The sequence below is a fragment of the Heterocephalus glaber genome, unplaced genomic scaffold (assembly GCF_053883595.1).
Source record: "Heterocephalus glaber isolate CG9 unplaced genomic scaffold, H.glaber_assembly_v1.0 deba00001608, whole genome shotgun sequence".
Lineage (NCBI taxonomy): Eukaryota > Metazoa > Chordata > Mammalia > Rodentia > Bathyergidae > Heterocephalus > Heterocephalus glaber.
In genome coordinates, this window is record NW_028258379.1 from 34,286,337 (window position 1) to 34,303,966 (window position 17,630).

The following is a 17,630-nucleotide window of genomic DNA, read 5'->3' on the forward strand; positions in this document are numbered from 1 at the left end:
TCTCACTCTAATAACGAGATTTCCTCCTATTCTTAATTTTTTTTCCAAATTTTATTTCTGAAATGATTTCCTGGTTGCCCAGTAACATTTATAGAATTTTTCACCTTTTCTCCATTGGTTTAAAATGCCATGTTGGATGTGATTATGTCTTGCTGTTGACAGAAGGCTTCCTGATTTTTTATGACATACTTACGTATCCCCTTTTTCATATTTGCATTTTTGCTTTGAAGGATTTTCAACATTTTGCATTAAAACCTCTTTAACATAATCTGGAATCCTGTTGGAGATTTCTTTAGAAATGTAAATTTTCTTTTAAAACCAGTCTTAATTGATTTAAAGGATTTATTAAGCTCCCCAGTGGGAGCTTAAGCCAGTGAATGGAGTTGCAGTTTTGTTAATTCAGCTCCAGCTTATTGCTTTGAGGTACAGACTGTCCTCCCATGACTTGGGCTTGGAGGTGCCCACACTCTTGTTTGTTGATCCTCAACCAAGTTCTTGTGAAAAACAAAGATGAGAGTCACCCAGGGAAATGGAAATTATGAGCTGGGCTGGGGGCTGAGAAGTCCTCAGCCTTTCCCATTTTATTGCTAGTGGACCTCTGGCTTGCTTCCACTTTGGAGCTGATACAGAGGGCTGTGCTCAGTACTGTAGCACACATCTCTGTGGACTCACCTCCCATTTCTTTTGGGCCTGGGGTGCAGTGTATGGGCCAAAGAGCAGGCAAAGGTTTAGCTTTTGTGGCTCCTGCTAAGCAGTTCTCCCCAGCATCCATGCCAGGTTACCCCACCACCATCACAGTGTAATAGAGCTCCATTTGCTCCATGCCTTGACACCATTGTCTGTCCTTTTAATGTTACCTATTTTGCTGGGCTTGTTGTGGTATCTTGTTGTGGCTTTATTTTACATATTCCTAATGACTGATAATTTCGTGAACATTTCCAGCTACTTATAGATTATCTGGATCTCCTTTGTGAAGTATCTATGCAAGTCTTTGCCTGCTTTTATTTATTTTTTTTACATCAGGAGTGAGGCAAGAACATTTACTTTCTTTTTATTTTAATAGCAAAACATTCATTGATACATCTTAGGCATACTCATCGTAGGGAATTTGCACCTGCACATGATACATCCTGCCTCTTTTTTATGTTTTCAAAGTTGTCACTTTGTTATTGATTTAAAATCTGATAACCTTGAATGAATAAAGTTCTTAATAAATTTCAATATATCAAATTTTTTTGATTAATACTTCTTGTGTGCTTTGAAGTCTTTGCCCATCTCAGAGTTATGAGAATAGGCTACAACATTTTCTTCTAGGAGCTTTATTATTTTCATACTTGTGGGATCTTTTTTTCACACAAAAAAAGTATTGCATGTCATCAGTTATAACATAGCCACATTTAGATCTATGATCTCTGACATTAACGTTTGTGTGCAGAGTAAAGTGGGGTCCCAGCTCATTCAGCCCATACGGACATCTGGGGTCCCAGCATTGCTAGGGGGAGGACCTTCCCTTTTCCACTGAGCTAGCTGCAGGGATGCTTTGGTCACATCTCGGGCACCCCACCCCGTGTGGGTCCATCCCGGCTTCTCTCCATGGGCTGTTTGTCTGTCTCCATTGCTACAGCGTTGCCATATCTGGTGGTTTAAGGAAGCCCCATGTTTTAAAGATGTCCCACATGGTTCCCACGAGCATTAGGTAGGATGTCCTTACTTGAAAACAGGGATTCTCAACCCTGGATGCTCATCATAATCCTTCAGAGAAATTCTTCAAAGCTCCGCACCCTGGCTTTATCCCACTCTAACTACCAATTCCAAATCTCTAAACCTAGATTCCAAACCTACCAATTCCAATTCTAAACCTACCAATTCCTAATCTCTGGACCTACGGGAGTGAACATAATGAAAGCTCTCAGGTGACTCTAAAGAGCTTCCAGGATAGATGACTGCTTTACAGGTAGGTTATCCACAGTTTGCAGTTAAGGAACCAGAAGCTCAAACTCACATTTACAATTTCTGGAGGCATTAGATCATCAACAGCCCCTTGGGGTGCAGCATCTTTGATGTGCTGCTCTTGCCCTTGGTTTTCATCTGGAGAACTCCTACTTATCATTCAGAACCCAGCTGCCGAGTGCCCATTATGACACCATCCTCAGACCCTAGGTAGAATCAGGTACCTTCTGCACGCTGTCAACTCCTAAAGTTACCTCAACCTTGGCCCTTACCAGGTGTGGCTTATAGCCCTCTGTTCTCCTGTCCTGCCATCAGATCAGGGCTCTTGGAGTCAAGGTGTGGGATTCTAATACCTTCCTGGATGGCTCACAGGTTCTATACCTGGGAGAACCAAGGGGGAGGGAGACTGGAAACTTCCAGCTCCCCCCTCACCCTAACAAGGCAATGCTAGAAAAACTATGCTGGCCATTCCTCAGCCCCAGGCCCGTGCCTCTGGCCCATCAACTCATAACAGCTTCCCCAAGCTGAGCAATCACCTTCAACCTCTCATGCGCCAGCAGACACCAGGCCCAAATGTCTGGGCCATGAGTCTTCCCATCTACAGGTCCTTGTGGGCAGCCTAAGTCTAGCCCAGGTGTCAATGGGTGCCCAGACAGGGCTGAACCTCCTGCAGGCATCCTTCATTGCCTCCAACTCCTCCCACAGCACGTCTGTCTCCCAGGCAGGGTGGGCAGGGTTTTCCCCTGGCCTGACCTGCACCCAGCTGTGGCCACCTCCCGCTGAGGCCTACAGGATGTTGGCTGGTGTCTGAGTTCAGGCATCCCTGATGCAGCCAGTGTCACTCAGTGGTCACCCCCACCTGGGTCTGTCCCGGCACGTCTCCTGTAGGATTTTGGCCAGAAGCATAAAAAGTATCTGGCCAGGTGGCAGGTGTGACCTGGGAATCACCCAGGCCTCACCCTGTCATTAGCAGGCAGGATTCTTTCCTCCCAAACCCCAAACCTTCTCACATTCTGGGTCAGCATCCACCTGGCTGGCTCCTGTCCTTCATCTCTGCAGCCTCTGCCACCATGGGACCACCTGCTCTGGCCCCACGGCACCTGTCCTTAAACCTGGGTTACATCTGCAGCCTGGGCAGAAAGCCCAGAAGCCTCTGGTCTTGTCTCATCACAGGGTGCACTGACTGACCTGCACACACCCCACAGGCAGCCCTTGCTCCCTGGATGAGGAAGAACTGAGGCTGGAGGCTCCTGCAGGTCGCTTTTGGATTCTGGCAGCTCAGGAGCCCCACAACCCCACAGCCTTGACGTTCTGGGCCAGGAGTGCATCTGTTCATGGCTGACCAGGCCTAGGCACAAACCAGTGTCACCTCTTCCTGAGAAACCCTCTCTGGGTCACCTGCTGCTGCACTGGGATGCCAAAGTGGTATCCCCAAAGCAGAACAAACATCCTGCAGACCTCTTCTGGGGCTCCCACAGTGTGTGGTCACAATAGCTGTTACAAAGGCACTCGATGGCATCAGAATACTTAATTTGATTTTCCTGGTCACTGAAGTTCATCATAGAAAACAGAATCGAAAGTCAGTCCATCGGGCTCTGTGCCCTTCTGTCCCAGGATCTGTAGGTTTGGAAGTTGCTGATATCATCCACATTTTATCTCTCTAAATGATAAAAGGAAAATAAATATTTCATTTTATTTTGAATGCAGCTCTAAAGTAATAGCTGCCACTTAAAGACAATTTAGAAAATTAAGGGGAGGGAACAACAAAACTCAACCATAGACCACTGATCCAGCACAACTGTGCAATAGGAAAACAGTCACTTTCTTGAATGGTCACAAGTCGGATGTGAGTGTTTGGTCTTTGTTACCCCTAGAAGACACTAGGCATGTCACTGTCTGTTCAACTCTCCTCAATCCTCTTCAAAGGGTCTCTGGTGAGCTACGGTAACAGAGCTGATGCTTTGGAGCACATAAAAAAGAAAAGAAAAAGAAGAAAGAAAGGAAAATTATGCCCCAAGAAACCCAGTTGTCACTCTCTTCCACCAATGACAAAGGTAATCTGTGGGTTGAATACTCAGTGTCTGATCCACTTGTAGACTATCCCAGCCTCCAGACCCAGGCAGTGATTGAGAAACTGGGTAGTTGCAAAAGATATGAGTGAACTTCATTAGGGTAGCCCCAGCCCAGAGGGTGTGGTCCTACATATCACACTGCATCCTCCGGTGGCGAGGAGAAGCCCCCAGGGCTGTGGTGTGGCCATTATTCCCAGAACCCCTACCACCTGCCCACTCCGACCAGCTTATTCTATTCACCTGGACTTGACTTTTCCAAGAGGAATGGAGGTATAAATAATAAAGCCAGAGGGAAGATCCATTTGGCCAGCCCAGTAGCTTTCTTCTGGATGTACTGTGAGTATGGAAGCTCCCCTTTGGCAAGGTCAAGGGTTTCTTGTGTACTGCTCAAGAGGTTGGTTTAAGATTGAGGAAAGATGTGGTACCATCTAAGGTGGGTGTATTGGAAGAAAACTCTAGAAGATTGCCCAAATCTGGGGACCCCCTTTGGAGGAGTTAGCTGGGCAGTTTGGTTGGAGGTCCTGATTCATTCCCATGAACATCTCTTTCCAGAGCTTTCCTAGAGGAAAAACCTTGGTGAGTATAGGTACAGAGGTGGTCTTGAGTGATACGGTAGACCCTTCAAATGGAGCCTCCCCACCCCATCTGCCTTGGCCCTCAGTGAGCTGTCTGTGGACTTTCAGATGCTACATCCATCAACTCACTACTTCAGGGTAAAATCGAGGCCAAGCAGCCTGTTTAATTCTGCAGCCTGCTTTGCAGAGTTGCCCTCACTGAATGATTCCCATTCTGATCCATCCCTAACACATATAGTGATCTGGCCTCTTCCTTTGTCTGCTCTAGGCCATGGTTCCCCTTCGTAGGACAAGTGGTCCTGAGGTTGATGGTCATTCAGGCTTTTCGGTGAAGTCACAGAAAAGGAGGGAGGTTGGGCCTGGCAGAACTAGACAGTTTCCAAGTTGTTTGGAGAAGTCTGTGGCCCTGGTGTGGGCAATACTTCTCATCCAGCAGCATCAATATGAATATCCCCCGGGCATTGCTTAGGCACCCCCAGGCCCCGGCTCAGAGCACAGGCTTAACTATATTCCTCAAAACAATGAAGGCGTAAATCTGCAAGCCAAATCAAGCATACTTTGCTCCATCCTTTGTTTCCAAGGAGGAGGATAAAGTAGAGTGATTAGTATGGTGATTAGAGTTCTTCTCTAATCGGGAGCTTCTCTCACTTCCAATAGTGGGGAAAGGAAATGTAGCATCACCACTTAGTTTTAAACTTGCTTTCAAAAATAATCTTTTAGCTTCTAATTTATCTAGTATGATTTCTGATTTCTTCTTAGAACATCAATCCATCAGACCAGGTGGACCACAGAACGTGCCTAGGATGTGCCTTCAAGTATAGGGCTTTGGCAGTGGTCTTTTTTGGAGATACCAAAATAGATCTTTAGAAAGATCCTTCATATCTCTCAGCCCAAGGGAGGTACTGAGTGTCCCTAAGTGCTACATACCCAGTGGGGGAGCTCTGGAAAGAATCTGAGGGAAGCTGGGATCTCAGAGGGCTTGGGGTCCCTCAGGATGGGGAAGGGTACCTGGTGTATGCAGCCCATGAGGCACCATTATGGCTGCTGGAAGCTCACGCTATTGGGCCTAGACACTGGGATGGGAACTTGTGCAGCACACCCTCCACTTTTTGTTCTTGTTGGCTCGAGGAAAGAGATCACAGGAACTTTTTCTGGCCAGGGAGCTTCATCACAGAGGAGAGAGCTGTGACAGTAAACTTTAGGAGAAGGGCAAGTCAGGGAGGGGATGGAAAGGCCATCACTCTAGAGAGAATGGTTCCACACACATACACACACGTGCACATTCCAAACTAAAACCCAACAAAGAATTGCTCAACTCCAGAGAACAACCTTTCCATTCATTGGGAAATAACCAGTTGCTCAGCTATTTTAATTGATGGAAAAGAAGCTTAGCCTACTCAGGCATTTAACCCATATGACAAATTTGGGTCAGTTTAGGGACCATGATGACAGATGGGAAGGCCCAGAATGGAGCTAGTGTGGGCTGCTGGGAGGAAGAGGCCAGGTTGTTTACACTGGGGCGGGAGCTGGGCAGGAGGCACAAGGGGACTGAGGGGACCACTGTGACACAGGCTCCTGAGGTGGGAGGAGGTCAAGACCTGAAACCCCAGGGTGGCAGCCAGCTTCTGAGCAGCCTCATAAAGGTGAGAAAATGAATCCTCACCTTAAATTTAATGGATGAAGATGCTGGTGTCTGAAGGACCAAGGGACTTGCCTTGTGCTGTCTAACTAGCACCGAAGTGTCATTCCTCACTTCAGAACACTTCTAAGGGTCAGCAAGGGACCTTTGCCACCAAGCTGTGAGAGCCCAGGATGCCCCAGGCAGTGTCTTTGAGGCGGAGCCCAGCAGTCACCCCATGCTGGGAGGGCGTAGCCTGCCCTGAGTCACTGGTACGACTTCTGTCAGGTTGCTCCTGGCTTCTCAGCTCCGTGGCTGCCACATCCTTCTGACCAGGCTCCTCAGCTCCCTCAGCTGTGCATCCACCATGGTGCAAATCCACTCAGAGCAGCAAAGCTCTGCCCTTGAATCTAGGCAGCCTCTGTCGACTGTCCTACCTGAGAGCGCCTGGGATTGGCTCCTGTGCGTGTTCTGTTCACTTTTGTTTATTAGAAGCATCCTAAAAGATTCTCCTAGTTCCTCGGTTTTCAGGTAGCCCACAGAGCCCTTGTTCATCACCAGTTCTTCTAATTTTTACCAAACGTAGTCCTGGGAGTGGAAGGTGCTTTGAGAACCCTGGGTTCCGGACAGGGCAGTAGTTTCTAGGATGCCACACTGCTATGAAGGCACAAGGCCAGAGAGCAGAGCTCCTGACTACTCCACAGTACTGGCACTTAAAAAAAATTCCTGTTTCTCAGGATGCTTTTGGCTTTAAGTACCTGCCCAGGTAACCTGACATCCATGCAAAGGTGGAGGGAGCACGGCTCTCCACAAAGCCCTGGGATGTGTCCTCGGTGCTCTGGCTTTATCTTCACTTCCCTTGTGGGGCAGCATGGAGCACTAGTTTGCCTGCCATACTCTCCTGCCCCTGGAATCCAGGGAACTGAGAGAGCAGCACCCAACATGCCAACAGGTCTGAAGTTCACCCTGGCTGGACCACTTACATCATATGCCCCTCCCTGAACTCACCTTGAGTGGATTGTGTCTGTTTCCTAACCAATCATCAGCAGGAGCAAGATTAGCAAGATTATCCTGCACCAATCAGGTCCTCTCTTGGGGACCTGGGACCAGAGGTCCGCTCCCTGAGGCTCATAGGCTGCCTGAGGGAGGAGTGGATAATTTAAAAAATCTAGCAGTATCTGCCAGAATTGTCAGTACCATACAGCCAGCTCCTTAAAGACCATGTCTGCTGTGATGAAGGGTGTCATCACAGTCCAGGAAGAGCCAGGGCTGGAGGCTCCCAGGCACACGCCTCATCTTAGGGATCTTTCTTGCACCCAACTGGTCAGCCGGAAAGAGCCCGCTGGGTGTATACACTAGGGCTCTGCTGCAGTGGGGCCTATGCATTCCCGTGGGATAGTGTGGTTGGCTGCTCCGAGTTCCCAGCCACCCTTCCTGACCCAGAAGGTTTTCTTCCACTGATAGAGTGAATGGTTCCAGGAAGTTATGTGCCATGTCTTCATCCTGGGGGCAGGTCACCGTCACCAAATGTCACATGCCATCTAAAAGGCCAGCTCTCCAAAGTCCAATCCTTGGGATCGCTTCCCCAGAGCCTCCTCCTAAAACAACCCTAAACAGACAACATGCGCCCGAGTCCCTTGAAAACTATGCCCCTTCAAGCCCAGTCTAAATGGCCAGGGATAGCCTCCATGCTCCGTGGACTCGGACATGTAAAGGCATAGTTGATACACCAGGGGACCAAGCAAAGAGGCCTGCCTTTATTTTACATATAAATTATTATAAAAATCATTGAACATAGTATTTTTAATTAGAGAAATTGACAAACTTTTTAGATATACTGTGCTGTTGGCAGGTCTCTGAAGCCCTAAGCCTGGAGATTAGAGGAAAAAGGAAAACAAAATATTTGTCCTCTAAAAGCTCATAGTGGCCTTGGGTGATATCAGAGCGGAGAGGTTGGTGAAAGGAGCAGCACTTGCGGAACAGGCAGGCTTGGCTTTTCCTCTGCTTGACTGTTCCCTTCCCTGGAAAGAGCATGGGGCAGGCGCTTTACCAGAAACTGGAGTTAACCTCGACAGGATACACACTGCTCTCAGGGGCGGGCTCTTGGGGATCGAACTCGGGTCCTTGTGCTTGCGGGGCAGGCGGTGGAACCACTGAGCTACATCCCCTGCCCTATTCACTGCTCTCGGGGCATGTGATCTCACACAGAGAGCTTTCTTTCTGTAAATTAGTCAGAATTCTTTTGGCTCTAGGGGAAAAAAATCCCTGCTTGCTTCAGCAGCATATATACTAAAATTGGAAAAACAATCCAACTCAAACCAGCCAAGCCTAAATTGGAAATCTATTGAGCCCTCAAACTTGGGGAAATGGAGGTAAGTGGGCATCAGGAAGAGGTCCATCCAGGACTCCAAAAATGCCCTCAGATGTGGCTGCCCACTTCTCTCTTGGCAGCCCTGTCTCTCTTCCCTCCGTCCACCTGTGAAAGTCACGGCCATGTTCTCCTTCCAGATTACATCATGAAGCCAATGACCCCAAAGTTAGGAAGAGTTTGGTTTCTCCAGGAAGACACAGATGGACCTGATTTCAGTCACGCTCTCATTCTTTAACCCATCCACCTGGCAAAGGGTTGGAGAGTGAGAGAGGCATGTTCTGGGCCTCAGGCCCAGGCTGTAGAAGGCTACAGTGAGGTAGGGAACACAAGTTCCTCAAGGGAACCGAGTGACTGCTACTGTAAGGTGGGGGAGGAGGGGCAACAATAGGCGCTGTCTTCATCGCTCAGGTTCTCACTTAGGACTCGAGGAAAATCACCTCTAGTCCCTGGGATGACCCTAAAGCATGAGTGGTAAGACGCCACTCCGTGTCCCGTGCTAGTCCCTGTGTTCCTCCTTTCACCTGGCCTGCTTTGGGAACAAGACAGAAACAAGGGAGCTCTTTGGTGATTTTCCTGCTAACCTCAGGTCTACTACTCAACAGGACCCCTTCTGAGGACCATGAACCTCACTCTGGGCCTGAGCCTGGGCCTGCTCCTGGCTGGCCTCCTCGCCGCAGAAGAGCAACAGGAGTCCAGTGTCCCTCAGCCAGTCTCAGCATCTAACACCCACCCTCGAGGGTGGAAGGAAGAGAAGAATGCCCAGGAACTGGCCAGGCGCAACATGGACTTTGGCTTCAGGCTGCTCAGGAAGCTGGCCCTCAACAGCCCCAGCAAGAATGTCTTCTTCTCACCCCTGAGCATCTCCACCGGCTTCTCTCTGCTGTGTCTGGGGGCCCAGGACTCAACGTTGACCGAGATCAAGCAGGGCTTCAACTTCAAGGGGATGCCGGAGAGGGAGCTGCACCAGGCCTTCCACCACCTCCTCCGCGAGCTGAACCAGGACAAGGAGGACGTCAAGCTGCATTTTGGCAACACCCTGTTCATGGACCAGAAGCTGCAGCCACAGCAGAAGTTTCTGAGAGTGGCCAAGAGCATGTACAATGCAGAAACTCTCCCTGCCAACTTCCAGGACCTAGAAAACACCCAGAAACAGATCAATGACTATGTCAGTGAGGAAACCCATGGGAGAATCAACAACCTGATCAGGAATATAGACCCTGGCACTGTGATGCTTCTTACAAACTACATTTACTTTCGAGGTAAGGCTTGGGCATGTTAGTGTGGAGGACTTAGGGGTGCCCAATAGACTTGGATTAAAAATCAGCCACGTACTTGTTTTGTGAGCTTGGATTCCCATGCAGCTAACCTCTCAGCCCCACGTCCCTGTGAATACTATGATGCACAGCCTTTGGGGTTCAGTGTGGAAATGATTGCGAAATGAGCTTTATGAAGTCTAAGTTATTCTCCACATGTACATTTGCAGTATTACTGAGTATCCTGACAACATTGGCTGTAGAGGTTAGACTGACATTCTTGTCTCCATTTCTTAGCTCAGAAAAGAGAGATGCAGCGAGAGATTAGTTACTTATTCCAAGTTGCAAAGCCAGTCAAGGACAGCCAGGACTGGAATCCACTTCTCTTGTCCCTAGGGCCGTGCACTTTGCACTACATCAAGTACACTCCCGGGATGAGGATTGTATTGATACTGGTGGTCATTTTGGTAGGTGGCTTTGTCCCCATATTAGACTTTGTAGATTTCCCAGGTTTAAGAGAAAAGCTGAAAAAGAAGATTAAAAATGTTCTCAAATTCAAGCTTAATCCCTTCCCTACAACCACTCATATACCACACACACACACACACACACACACAGATTGGCCCCAAACAGGTGAAAATCAGAAGCCCACAACAAGATCACTCCTGGTCCTAAATACAGAAGGTTGGGTCTCCCAAATTCCACAGAGAGATGGATGGCTATTTAGGGAAAAAGAAATGGTGACAGCAGTCTTAAATCACAGTCTGCCTAAACCAGAGAGGAGGGAAGAAGAATTCTGGATTTCTCAAAGCCCCTTTGTCCCTAGATGGCATCCGAACAACAGTGACAATAAAGATGCTGATGATGACAAGCATCCTCTCAATCCTTGCTGTATACTCACTGGACAGTCAGACCTTGTTTCACCAAGTCCCAAAACAGCCCTAGAAGGCACCTATCAATATCCCCTTTCTATGAATTAGGGACACTGAAGTCCAGGGAAATTGAGACAGATGTCCAAGGTCCCCTTTTAGAACAAACAGTGAAGCCCTAATTGGAACTCAGGGTGTTGACCCTCAGGAACCTATACTGGGGCCTCTGAGGGTAGCAGGTTTGAAGATACAGAGGTGAGTTTATGTGCAATGGAGACAATGTGTCCTCAGGATCAAGAAGGAGAGGTCCAAATGCCCAGCTTTGAGTGTCCACTGCGGTGCAGCACTCCTGAGGGCACATGATGGTGGCTCCTTTAGGGTTGACTTAAAATAGAATGAAGCATTTGCACTCAGAGAGACCCACTGGTCGCAATCCAGTCCTCTCTGTTGGGACACGAGCTGCAGACATTCTCAGCCTCAGAGGCACCTGGGCTTAGGGCAGGGGGCAGCCTTAATCCTGGTTCCATTCAGAGCTTACCACTGGGCCAGAGCCCACCTTGCCAAAAATCTTCAGGGCATGGAAGGAGGGCAGGGACTCCTGGAGTCTTTCTGTGATATCCCCAAATAGCCAAGCCCCTTACTCTAAATCTGTGTGATCAGAGACCAGTGAAAGTTGAATCCAGTCGCCTTCTTATCATCTGGACACTCATATGTCATTTTTGTCCTTCTTCAATCCTAAGCCAGGTGGCAACGTGAGTTTGATCCAAAAGAGACAAAAGAGGAAGATTTCTTCGTGAGCAGAAACAGATCAGTGAAGGTGCCCATGATGTTCCGAGGAGGCCTGTATGACATGGGTTATGACAAGCAGCTCTCTTGCACCGTCCTGGAGATACCCTACCAGGGAAACCTCGTGGCCACCTTCATTCTGCCCGATAAGGGCAAGATGAGAAACCTGCAGGAGAACTTGAAGGCAGATGTTTTTGGCAGATGGAAAAAAATACTGGTGAAAAGGTAAAAAGGGTGCCTGGTAAACGTGCTTCTTGCTACTGCTCTTCCCTCCCACTCTCTTTACTTCTTCCATGCTGGATTTCTGCTGGTTGTACCACACGCCCAAGCCCTCTGGGCTCCATGATGAGCTACGGTTACAGCAGGAGGTAGACTGGGAATCAAGTGAACAGTGAAACTGTTCTCCTCCAGGGAGTTGCGTTAGAATCATGGTGTCTCGGTAGAGGGAAGAGGTCAGAGCGGGCTTCCTGGAGAACGTAGTGCTGGAGCCAAGTAAGACTTTGAGGCTGTACAGAAGGGAGAGGAGTGACGGAATCCTAGGCAAAGGGGGCTTGGGGTATTAAAGGGAGCTGTGAGCTGTTCATTGTGAAGAGAATGACGTTTTCAACTGTGGTGTCACAACCAATCCAGGAAGCATGTCCCAAGTATCTTATACTAATAACAAGTGAAGGACCAAATAGATTAATTATTTTTCTTGGAAAAGCCCACAGAATTGCTCTCTGGTACTTCCCTGCTGCAGATTTTCTTGGCAGGGAAAGGTTGGTGTTAGAGTTAAATCCTGAGGAGTGGACGGCAGTCGTGTGTGGCTGGCCTAGGGCAGGGTTGATGGTAGTCAGAGACCAAGAGGAAGAGGAGGAGAGGGCAGGTCTACTCGGTAGGAACAAGATGAGGATTCCCCTCGCTGCTCTCCGAGGTCTGTCTTCCACCTTGGCCCTCCGCCATCCTCCATCATCTCAATGAAAGCGTTAACCCAGGACCTCAGCCATGCAGGACTTGCTGCCACCAATCAGGCAGAGACGGTGCTGGGACCAAGCTGGGTTCCCCAGCTATGACTGAACCGAGCCTGCTTCTTCCTCCTGGAACGTGCCCTGGAAGGAGCCACAGTGCACACCCTGCCAGCAGAGTTTGCTGAAAGGAATCCTACAAAGGGAAAGAACTCCCTTTCCACCAGGTCCCCTTCCAGGCGAGGTGGGGCTAAATGGCAAGGCGTCCCAGGAGAGCTGCTGCACTCCAAGCTCCACTCGAGCCTCCACCTCTCCTGCTGCAGGGAAGGCAAATCTGGCCCCTGTAATGGGAGGAGAGATGGGGTCCAACCGCAGCCGAGACTAGGTTTCTTGTCTATGATGTGGCCATAGTGATGCTGGCCCCCTACTAGATTATAGCAGCCTCACCCTACAGAGCATGCGCACCAATGAGACTCGGCCCCATACTCCAGACTATTCCCGGACTTCCCCCGGAGGACCAGGGACAGCAGGGGTCCTCTCTCCGTAAACACGCCTGCCTCCCAGGCACTTCCTCGGACATCAGGCAGACACCGATTCAGCTTTGTCTAACTCAGCCTGCTGCTCTGATTCCCCAGGGCAAAGCCCAGTTTCTCCGAGAGGAAATTGAGCCCTGACCGACCCCACCCTTTAGGAGGCAAGAGGTTGCTGCAGCTTTGAAAGCCTTTCGCCAGATGATAAGTTTGGGGGCTCCGCTCCCAGCCCAGACGCCCCGTTCCCTGTTTCTGTGGACTGGACACACATTTCCATCCTCCAACAGCCGCCTGCACGGTCTGCCCTCCCACTTGGAAAGGGCTAGCGGTGATGTCCTACTGGTGTGCAGAGTCCTGACCCTCTTGCACCTCGGAATATGGCCTTACGTATCTTTCCTTGCTTCTCTCCCTCAGCCAGTGCTCTCTACTGAGTCATTCCCATCGGCTGTAAAGGGGCTCTCATTTCTCCCCTCACACAGCCGCCCAGGGCCCAGGGATAACATTGCACACAGAGGTGGCTTCCCTGCACGAAACGCAAGGCAGGCCCCCGCCATCTGTGCCCGCAGCCCTGTGCCTCTGTGCTGGCCTGAAGGAAGCCCTGATGGCGTTACCTTTCTGAGCAATGTCACCCAGTTCACAGCTCCCCTTTGCAAGTGAAGGCCTGAAGCAGTTGCCCCGTGCACTGTCCCCAACCCCCGTGCCTGTGTCCTGTCTTAAACCCACTCCTGTCACTGGGGTCACCAAGGGGACCATCTCGGGGCCCCTCCCCAATCTTCAGAACCCCATCTCCTCCAGGGCAGTTGTTCCCTCCTCATCTCCTGCTCTGGTCCCCTCCACTGGTCCCTGTCCCCTCGGGCCCAGTTCTCAGCCTGTTTCCTGCTGCACTGACCCTTTTGAGAGCGCCCAGGGCAGAGCTCTCAGCATCTCCTCCAGTGCCTCGGCTCCCACATGGCTCTCTTGAGCCCCATGCTCTTCCCCAACTCCACCGCTCTGTTTCTGTTTACCAGGACCTCCCTGGATGTCCGGTGTCTCCTCTTCCTCTTTTCCTTCCTTTCTTCCTTCCTTCCTTCCTTCCTTCCTCGCTTCCTTTCTCCATAGTACTGGGGATTCAACCCATGGTCTTCACACTGAGATACCTGCCCAGTCCCTTTTCTTACTGTTTATTTTGAGGCAGGGTCTTGCTAAGTCACTAAGGTGTCAGGACTTGTGATCCTCCTGCCTCAGCCTCCTAGGATGCTAGGATTACAGGTTCGTACCACCATGCTTCCAAGGGTGTATTCTTAACAAATCGAACTGAATGACCCTTATCCTAAACAAAACCATGCGACTCCTCTGCTCAAGGCCCTACATGGCTCCCCATTTTCTGCTGGGAAAGAAGCCCTATTTGCCTGGTTCCCTGCCCCTTCGTGTTGTGCCCAAACCTCTCACTTGACTCCCGGCATTCCTGATCCCCACGAGTTTATCTCTGTTTCCTTTCTTTCCCTGGCACTCCTGCCCCCTTGCATACTATGGCAGTGGGCGCACGCCCACATGTGCTTGACCTGGCATCAATTTCCTTATATGTCTTCCCTGTGGAAACAGGGGTCACAGGCAGGGATCTTTCCCGTGGTGCTCATGGACTCATCTTGAGCTCCCAGAACAGCATCTGGTCCATAGTAGATGCTTAATAACACTCGCTCAATCACTGAATGAGTGGAAAAGTAAATCCGGGAGCTGCCGGGTCTATCCAAGGTAATCCAAATCACAAGACTGAGGAGATTCCCTAGGGAGGAAAGGCAGAGACGAGGCGAGACCCGGACCCCAGGAGTGACTTCGTCCTGCTGTCCCGGTCCATGGCCCAAGGGCAGCAATCCTTCCCTGGGGCTCACAGAGGCAGAGCAGACTTGAGCTCGGTTCAGCTTGGCAACATGCCTCTCCCCTCGGGCCTGGCAGGGTAGGGTTGGTTCAGAGCCTGGGCCTGCCTGAAACTACAGTGGGGACATCGTCCCAAGTACGGTGCAGAGGGGGACTTAGATGGGGGCTCTTGGGCTGATTAGGCAGCAGGGACGTAGTTCAGAAAGCACAGGGTATTTTGGAACCAGGTCCCAGGGTTCTGGGTGGAGAAGCCCCTTCTCATCCCATGGACAGAGGAGATCTGAGACCCTTGGCACTGGGAGGACAAAGGCCTTCTTCGCCATCTGCCCAGTGGCACCATCCGGCTCACCTTTGTCACTGTGACTCTGCAGGGTTGTGGATGTGCATGTGCCCAGAATGCACATCTCTGGTACCTACAACCTGAAGAAGACCCTCTCCCAGCTGGGCATCAGCAAGATCTTCGAGGAGCACGGTGACCTCACTCGGATCTCTCCTCACCGCAGCCTGAAAGTGGGTGAGGTAAGCAGGGTGCCTCACACAGCGGGCAGAGCCACTGTCGCAGCAGCCAGGCCAGCAAGGATGCTGCCTCCACACAGGCTGGGCTAGAGCCCAGCTCCGCCCCGAGCAGGTAGTTGATCCCGGGCAAAGCATAAACCATGCCCTCATCCCCCAAGCTTTTGGGTCCAGTCTTGAAATCTGGAATTGTGTCTCTCCTGGTGCCAGTTTGAAGTTGATTCAATGCAACAAACATTGATCGAGCCCTGGGACAATGATCAGGCCCAGAACTTCCTCTCAGAGGCCTCAGGGGCCTCTCAGAAGTAAGTGGTAGAGCAGTTCCAGTGATGAAGAGATGTTCCCCAAAGGTCCTGTGGTCTCCAGCAAGGGTGAGCACCTCCTGGGGCAAGAAAAGAGGGCCATGCAGGCAGGGCAGATGCAATATGAGATGCGGACTTGGTCACTTTTGGATTTCAGATAAACAGTGAACAATTTTGTTGAGGTAAGCACATGCCAAATATTTACACTCAAGCATATTCGTTGCTTATCCTGAATTCAGATTAACCTGGGTGTAATATATGACATCTAGCAGACCTTTTAGATGAGGGGGGCCTGGAAGGGGAGAAGATTTAGAAGCACAGCATAGTGTGAGGTGATCGGCCAGCAGAGGGCAGGGTGGGGTTAGGGGCTGGAGGTGGAACAGTAGAGGGGGACATCATGGTGGGGACCGGCAGAGTGGGGTGGAGGGGGAGAGTCAAGCCCCCCGGGGAGGGTGGGTCGCAACTTGGCAAAAATACAAGGAAGAAACACAGGTCATAGCATTTTCTAGCTTTTGAGTCTCCCTGCCTTGATTTTGCTACTTCTCCAAAATGTGTAGTGGCGGTGCCCTCTTCCCACAACTCTTTACTGAATTCAGTGGATCTTTTCTTTACCTCGGTGAAGTGAGCTGGTAATTGTGATTCCAGCACAGGGCCTATTTTCTGAAGGCAGAATCGCTGGGATTTTGTAGACTAGAGTGAAATGTGTCAGAATCTCACAGGGGCGCATGCATTGCCTGGTCACAGATGCTGACACTGTTGGGGTGGACCTGGGGTGCTGGGGTCCGAGTCACCTTCAACAGCTCTTCTGGAACCTGGCTCCTTCTCAGCCATCCTCCAGGGTGAGCTCAGACTCAGTAGACCTTTTCTGCAGCAGTCACACTTGATGATTCCTTGAAATTCATTAGATGAACAGCAAACCCCACTGCATGTCCCCTGTTGCACCAGCCCTTCCCCAGCACCCTCTTCCTCTTCATTGCTGACAACATAAGAGCCAGAAGCCCCGGGTGGCTGGCACTAGCCAGGTTACAGCTATGCTGGGCAACTCTGGCCTAGTTGCCTCCCTCTCTGGTCCTCGTGTCCGGCCCACAGTGCTCCGTGAGTGGCTAGGCAGGCACTGACCTCACTCTCCATCCCTGCAGGCCGTGCACAAGGCTGAGCTGAAGATGAACGAGAAGGGAACCGAGGGGGCTGCAGGCTCTGCCTCTGAGACACTGCCCATGGAGAGGCCCCAAAAGTTCAAGTTAAACAAACCCTACCTGATGATGCTTTACGAGACCACTATGCCTGCCATGATTTTCTTGGGACAGATTTCTAACCCGAGTGAGAAATAAAGAGGAATTCTTCTCGCTGCAGAGCTCAACCATGGCCTGAGATGAATGAACCCGCTTTGTTGCCCTGGGGTGGGGCCACAGGCACACTCTAGCCTACTCCTGCATCGTGACCATCTCCCACAGCTACCCAAAAGCACCGTCTTGCAGGCCACCCCAACGCCCCTCCCTGCGCATTGGGATTTTGGGATTAAACATTGCACTCCACCTGTTCCAACATGTCCCGGCCTTTGTAACTTAGCAACAAGCACCCCTCCCCCTGCTGAGCCTGCTGGCTGTTGGTTGACAGTTTGGAGGTGAGAGCCACAATAGGTGTGTTAATTACTTTTCGATCATTGCTGAGACAAAATGCCTGACCCCCAAAGTCCAAGGGGGAAAGATGTATTTAACTCACAGTTTGTAGAAGTTTCAGTCCATAATCAACTGGCTCACAGGAAAGGAGGGCAAACAGGCATCACAGAGGAAAAACTACGTGGCACACACAACGTAGCAAAGGCAAAAGGGACCTTAATTAACATCATCTTTCTGCCCCTTTTATCTTATTCAGACTACTGGGATTAGGGCAGTGGCCAACCAATCACTCACATGCAGCAGTTTAGTAATCACACGCCCTTAATCCTAGAGTCACACATTCCAGATTCAGCCACTTCTGGAAAAGAAAGCCC

General features: G+C 50.3%; 1 protein-coding gene across 1 annotated transcript; it reads left to right on the forward strand.

The window, feature by feature from the left end:
• The first annotated feature begins 4,138 nt into the window (after window positions 1–4,138).
• Window positions 4,139–17,200, forward strand: Serpina12 (serpin family A member 12). The gene is made up of 5 exons (XM_087195527.1): window positions 4,139–4,358; window positions 9,189–9,845; window positions 11,449–11,719; window positions 15,194–15,341; window positions 16,777–17,200. Exons 2-5 carry the CDS (start codon window positions 9,206–9,208, stop codon window positions 16,966–16,968), a joined length of 1,251 nt encoding a protein of 416 aa, XP_087051653.1. The 5' UTR covers window positions 4,139–4,358; window positions 9,189–9,205; the 3' UTR covers window positions 16,969–17,200.
• The last annotated feature ends 430 nt before the right edge of the window (window positions 17,201–17,630 follow it).